Source organism: Dipodomys ordii, unplaced genomic scaffold (genome assembly GCF_000151885.1).
Source record: "Dipodomys ordii isolate 6190 unplaced genomic scaffold, Dord_2.0 Scaffold15, whole genome shotgun sequence".
In the NCBI taxonomy this organism is placed as follows: domain Eukaryota; kingdom Metazoa; phylum Chordata; class Mammalia; order Rodentia; family Heteromyidae; genus Dipodomys; species Dipodomys ordii.
The window spans coordinates 1,099,817-1,106,429 of NW_012267231.1; the positions used below are offsets into that span (position 1 = coordinate 1,099,817).

A 6,613-nucleotide genomic window follows, 5' to 3' on the forward strand; every position below is an offset into this window, starting at 1 on the left:
GGGGACCCGGGCGAGCGGCGCCGCGCGTGGGGAGACGTAACGTGTGCGCGGCGTTGTCCTTGCAGGGCAAGAGCCGGGGCGAGGAGCCCGAGCGGCCGCTCCCTCCTGCGGGCCCCGTGGCGGCCGGCCCGGGGGGGTCCGTCACCGTAGCGGTCCGGGCCAAACCCGGCTCCAGATACAACGCCGTCACGGGTACTGTGGGCGCCCGGGGGCCGGAGGGCGGAGGGGCGGGCCGGAGGGCGGAGGGGCGGGGCCGGAGGGCGGAGGGGCGGGGCCGGCCGGGCCGGGCCGCGGCAGGGACTGCGAGCCAACACCGCACAGCACCGCACACATGGCCGAAGCCAGGCACCTGCTCCCGGCCCGCGCCGCCTTCCCCGAGGTGGAAGCCCGGAGCGCCCGTGTGCGAAGCGCCGCTCCCCCTGCGGAGCCCTGGCCGTTAGGCCGAGTGCACTCCCGCTGCCCAGAGTCGAGCCCCAGCCGCGGCCTGTCGGTCCGGGAGACCGTACGGTTGATCTCCCTGCCGCGCGGGCAGCTGGAGCGGCCATTGCTCCATCCGACAGGGATTCAGTGAACCCCGTTGGGCCGGGCCAATGCAAACTGCGTGAAGAACAAGTTCCTGGACGCTGAGACCCCCCGCGTTTCATTCCAGATGTGACCACCGACGCGGTGGGCGTGGCCATCGCAGCCCCGCCCACCGAGGGAGAGGCCAACGCCGAGCTCTGCCGGTTCCTCTCCAAGGTGCTGGACCTCAGGAAGAGCGATGTGGTTCTGGAGAAGGTGAGCCTCCGGTCGGTATTGCTATAGTAGTGATTTGTTTCCAATAATTTGGAAAGCCGGTTTGCTTTTCGCTCACAGATTCATTCAAACCTCGCTGGATTCTTGAGCTTCCTTCATTTTCGTTTCTCAGTCCTCAACAGACCCCTGGTAGATTCCCCGGTTGCCACCATGTTCCCCATGTACTCCTTTCAAGATTTGTTCCCTGAACCTGTTGTCAGGTGATCCTTGCTCACTTCTTCCATGGCCACACAAATAAAAAAACTCGACATTGTTCCTGTTGCTCATCTCCCTGAGCAAGGTCAGCAGGGATTTCTGGTTCACCCCGGGGGCTGACTCCTGGCTACACCAGCCTAAGTATACAGAAGTAGACCGCAGGAAGGGGAGCCGGCCACAGCTGTTTCTAAAGCGGTTTTCCAGGGCTACATCTTGCAGCTCAATCTGGGTGGCATTTAAGTCCTCGATAGACAAACTACTCCTAAAATTCCATCTGATCCGCTGCTTTGTTTTGTTGGTTGTGGGGCTTGAAGTCAGAGCCTGGGCACTGTTCCTGAATTTTTTTTTTTGCTCAAAGCTAGTGCTTACTCTACCACTTGAGCCACAGTTCCAATTAGTTTTTCTTTTTTCTGGTTGGTCGTGAGACTTGAACTCTGGGCCTGAGCGCTGTCCCTCAGCTCTTCAGTTCAAGGCTAGCGTTCTACCACTTGAACCACAGTGCCACTTCCAGTTTTCTGGTGTTCAATTGGAGATAAGAGTCTCATGGAGGGCTGGGAAGGTGACTCAGTGGTAGAGCGCTTGCCTTGCATGCATGAGGCCCTGAGTTCGATTCCTCAGTACCACATAAGCAAAAAGAAAAAAGCCGGAAGTGGGGCTGTGGCTCAAGTGGTAGAGCGCTAGCCTTGAACTGAAGAGCTGAGGGACAGCACCCAGGCCCAGAGTTCAGGCCCACGACTGGACCCAAAAAAAAAAAGTCTCATGGACTTTCCTGCCTAGGCTGTTTTTTGTTTGTTTGTTTTGGGGGTCCGGTTGTCTGGGCCTGGGCGCTATCCCTCAGCTCTTCAGCTCAAGGCTAGCACTCTACCACTTGAGCCACAGTGCCATTTCCAGCTTTTTTCTTTTTGCTTATGTGGTGCTCAGGAATTTAACCCAGGGCCTCAGGCATGCAAGGCAAGCGCTCTACCACTGAGCCACCTTCCCAGCCCTGGGCTGGTTTTGAACCATTATCTTCAGATCTCAGCCTCCTGAGTAGCTAGGATGATAAGCATAAGCCACCAGTGCCCAGCAAAAAAATTTTTTTCACTTCCAGTTTTTAGGTGGTTAATTGGAGATAGAAGTATCCTGGCCTTTCCTGCCTGGACTGACTTCAAACCACAAACCTCAGATCTCAGCCTCCCAAGTAGCCAGGATTAGGTTAGAGCCACTAGTGCCTGGCCCTGCTTAGTTTTTTTATCTTTTTCAACACATGTAAATACACATCTTTTCATTGGTTGTGAAATCATAGCATTCAGATAGGTGGTTATTTTGGATTTAGGATTTTCCAAAAATATGCAACAATATAAAGAATAGCAATTTGGGGCTGGGAAGGTGGCTCAGTGGTAGAGTGCTTGCCTTGCATTCATGAAGCCCTGGGTTTGATTCCTCAGTACCACATAAACAAAAAAATGGAAGTGGCACTGTGGCTCAAGTGGTAGAGCTCTACCTATCAAAAAAAAAATAAAATAAAAAAATAGCAATTTGTTTATATTTAGAATTACTTTTGTGCAAAGCTACTAAATTGTAACCCTTTTGGTATTTTTAAATGGTTTTCATTCTGAACTTTTAAATGCTGAAGTTTTATTACTATGGAAATGGAGGTATACCCGTAGAAGCAGAAGTGGCAGGACAGTGTAGCTCAGCTCTTAGGAAAGCTTACTTTGCCGGGCGCTGGTGGCTCACGCCTGTAATCCTAGCTACTCAGGAGGCTGAGATCTGAGGATCGCGGTTCAAAGCCAGCCCGGGCAGGAGAGACCGTGAGACTCCTTTCTCCAATAAACCACCAGAAAACCGGAAGTGGTGCTGTAGCTCAAGTGGTAGAGCGCTCGCCTTGAGTTGAAGAGCTGAGGGTCAGCACCCAGGCCCAGAGTTCAAGCCCCCCGACCAACAAAAAAAAAAGGAAAGCTTACTTAGGGTGCAGACCTGGCTCAAGCAGCAGCAGAGCCCCAGCCCTGGAAGCCCGGGGCTCTGAGCTCAAACCCAGAACCTCAGAAGAAAAAGGGAAACCATCTGTGACACTGCTGTCCTCACTAGCTTGGAACATTTCATGTTTTTCCTTTTGGCTCAGGGTGGTAAATCTCGCGAAAAGGTGGTGAAGCTTTTGGCCTCTACAACACCAGAAGAGATCTTAGAGAAATTGAAAAAGGAAGCTGAAAAAAAATAAAAGCAAGACTGAGAAGTACATCTTCAAAGGATTTTTTAAATTGTTTATGAGGAGGCTCATAACAGGAAAATATATGTAAGTGTACAAACATGAGGGGAATGGCATGTATGTACACACAAGTACGTACACACACACACATACATACAATCAATCAGAGATTTAGCACCATACATTGAAAACACTGAAACACCAGACTCCAAACAGCCTGAGTGCTGTTCCTCTGGCTTCGTGATACAAGGCAGGTCTGAAGGCTCGTCAGGGTCGTCTGACTGCCTTCACAGATTCACTGCAAACTGCTGGAGAAGGTCAAAACAAAACCCAACTAGGAATGTGGTTATTCCTTTACCCTACAAAGTAAAAGCAAGCATTTTCTGTTATTTTCAAATTTTTATTTCTGTGTTGAAAGCAGAACTTCTGTAGAACAAACATGGAAAACATAGCAAACCCAGAGCACTATGAAGCCGTAGGATTAATGAATCCGAGAAGCCAAGCAATGTAACTCACAGAGTTTTGGATGGGATTCGTATTCCAGCAACCATAACCTCATTCTAGGAAGATTTTTTTTTTTTAGTTTTAAATTCCAAAAAATTACCAGCCCAGGCCCTGAAATAGGATGGAAAATGACAACCAGCATGCAGCACATAGACTCATGCTGGCAACGCAAATGGCTTCTCTGAATCGCGTGTGCACGTCCTCAGTAGTAGCCATAGGGAGGCTGCTGGGGGTAGTACGGCTCCTGTCCGTGCCGAGGGTAATTGCTGCCCCAGGATCGCCCGTGCCACTGATTAGCTCGACTGTCGCTTGGCCATCCCCGTCTGCTGTCCCTACCTCTAAACTGTCTGTTATCCTGCAACCTGCAAGAAAAACACACATGCGTACACGTGAGAAACCTAGCCCAGTGCATTTGACTTCTGGATTTTCTAATCTACAAAATGTTACAGCACCAGTTAAGTCAAAGTTTTCCTAAGATTTCAAACGTGGCATTAGATACACTTTACTGGAAAAGGGGAACTACTGAATCCAAGCCACACAACAGTTCTGAAGCAAACAGGCGGCTTCTAAATTATACAACATCAATATGGTAAGTTATTCTTTTATTTTGAATTATTAAATGTAAGTTCGACCTTTTAAAACTTCTTTCCAAAGTATAGCAAAATCAAAACAGTACCTTTTTTCTTTAGCATCAATTAGATATACAAGGGGGGGGGTTCGTTTTAATATGTCCATTTATGTATTTAATAATTTTGATTAGAATCAACTCATGTCATTCCCCAATGCCTTCTTTATGGAATCAAGTACACAGACTGCAGTTTTAAAATTATATATTTACTTGGGCCAGGCACCAGTGGCTCATGCCTGTAATCCTTGCTAGTCAGGAGGCTGAGGTCTGAGGATAGTTCAAAACCAGTTGGGGCAGGAAAATCTGTGAGACTATTATCTCCAATTAACCACCAGAAAACCAAAAGTGGCGCTGTGGCTCAAAGTGGTAGAGCACTCTCCTTGAACTAAAGAGGTCATGGACAGCGCCCAGACCCAGAGTTCAAGCCCCACAACTGACCAATAAAACTATACTTGGGTTGGAGGTGTAGCTCAGATATAGTAGAGCACCAAATAAGTGAAAGCAAGTGTCAAACAGCAAGTTCATTTCAGATCAAAACCCAAAAAAAACACACTATAGAGCTGGGTGTTGGTGACTCAGGCTGATAAACCTAGCTGCTCAAGAGGCAAAGATCTGAAGATCGTGGTTTGAAGCCAGCCTGGGCAAGAAAATCTGTGAGACTCTTCTCCAATTAAGAACCAAAAAGCCAGAAGTAGAGCTGGGCTCAAGTGGTAGAGTGCTAGCCTCAAGCAAAAAGGGGACAGCATTCAGGCCCTGAGTTCAAGCCTCAGGACCAGCACATAAACACAGGAAAAATTTGCAAAGAAAAATACTAGTCTACAAAAAAAGGTTTAATATTTTTTTCTTTCATGGACCATTTACTTGTTTTGAAGTTAAAGAGTTAAGCTATTCAGCACAGGCGGGTCATGAACTTGTGACTCCAGCCTCAGTCTCCCGGAGTGCTAAGATTACAGATGTATACTATCCTGCCCATGACAGAGATTAGTGGTGTGGCTCAAATGGCAGAGTGTTTGCCTAGCATGCACCAGGCGCTGGGTCCAATCCTCAGTACTTCAACCACGAAGACCATACCTCAAGGCAAACACTGATGGTACTCTGTCCCAGGCACTGCTCTCCTCACAGGCCTTAGGTCCTCTCCCAGATAGATCGGTGTTTACTCTGAAGTCAAACTTACCGATTGCCTCTGTTTCTGTGGTTCCCACCGGCTCTGCTATTCCATTCCTCAATAATTGGGGGAGATTCAGGAGGGTGTCTCAAGTACTCCTGGTACTCTTTGTCGTCCTTTGTGAATCTACTTGCAAACATCTCTTCGAAATTTGGAACAGCTTTAGAAGTGTCAGTCATCCTGAAATTCTGTACGGTTTTTAAGATGTATCTGTTAGAAAAATTTAGAGTTAGCACTACCTTATCAGACAATGAAAAACAAGCATGAGCAATTTTTGACAGGATGTCCATAAGAATCCCTTTAAAAAAGTACTGTAGTGGGGCTGGGAAGGTGGCTCAGCGGTAGAGTGCATGCCTTGCAAGCATGAGGCCCTGGGTTCGATTCCTCAGCACCACATAAACAGAAAAGGCTGGAAAGCAATAGCCTTGAGCTGAAGAGCTGAGGGACAGCGCTCAAACCCAGAGTTCAGGCCCCATGACCGGCAAAAAAAAAAAAAGTACTGTAGTGGGGTGCCAGTGGCTCAAGCCTGTCATCCTAGCTACTCAGTAGGCTGAGATCTGAGGATCATCTCCAATTACCCACTTAGAAAAAGCCGGAAGCAGCGTTGGGCTCTGGTGTCTGTGTTGTAAGGATCTAGGTTTGAAACTGGCCCAGGCGATAAAGCCATTGAGATTCTCCAATTAACTACCAAAAAAGCTGAAGTGGAGCTTGGCCCAAGGAGTAGAGTTTGTGCCCCAGGACCGGCAAAAAACCCTGAAGATGCTTAGACACACACTAAACTTCCTAAGCTGCTCTACTCCAGACATTGTGCTAATCAGGAACCTAAGATACAGCGAACAGCAGCGTAGCGTGGCGTGGCGCGGCGGGGCCTGGGGGGAGACGCGGGTGTCAATGGTGCTTTTTCGGATGGGCAGCGGAGCTGCGTGCCCAGCAGCGGGCGGGTCATGGGAGCCCAGGCAAGCCGGCGAGGCGGCCCCAAGGCCGCAGGTTTAAGGCCAAGGCTCCTAGTAAGGTTCCTGATGGGGAGACACCCCCCCCCGCGGGGTGACCCTCCCCCCACAGCCCTCCCCGCGGGGTGACCCTCCCCCCACAGCCCTCCCCGCGGGGTGACCCTCCCCCCACAGCCCCCCCCGCGGGG

At 49.6% G+C, this 6,613-nt stretch overlaps 2 protein-coding genes across 2 annotated transcripts in view; one reads left to right on the forward strand and one right to left on the reverse strand.

The window, feature by feature from the left end:
• Positions 1 to 3,208, forward strand: part of LOC105982284 (chromosome unknown open reading frame, human C15orf40) — a gene marked incomplete at its 5' end in the record, with an annotated part of 4,135 nt that extends 927 nt beyond the window's left edge. The window contains 3 exons of the mRNA XM_013011854.1: positions 66 to 192; positions 650 to 777; positions 3,095 to 3,208. Of these exons, the coding sequence (XP_012867308.1) occupies positions 66 to 192; positions 650 to 777; positions 3,095 to 3,190 (351 nt within the window). The remainder of the gene's footprint in view (positions 1 to 65; positions 193 to 649; positions 778 to 3,094) is intronic.
• Positions 3,209 to 3,884: 676 nt separating this feature from the next.
• Fam103a1 (family with sequence similarity 103, member A1) overlaps positions 3,885 to 6,613 on the reverse strand; it is a 5,069-nt gene continuing 2,340 nt past the window's right edge. Inside the window, exons 2-3 of the mRNA XM_013011855.1 lie at positions 5,485 to 5,685; positions 3,885 to 4,044 (exon numbers count right to left, since the gene is read on the reverse strand). Of these exons, the coding sequence (XP_012867309.1) occupies positions 3,885 to 4,044; positions 5,485 to 5,654 (330 nt within the window). The 5' untranslated portion in view covers positions 5,655 to 5,685. The remainder of the gene's footprint in view (positions 4,045 to 5,484; positions 5,686 to 6,613) is intronic.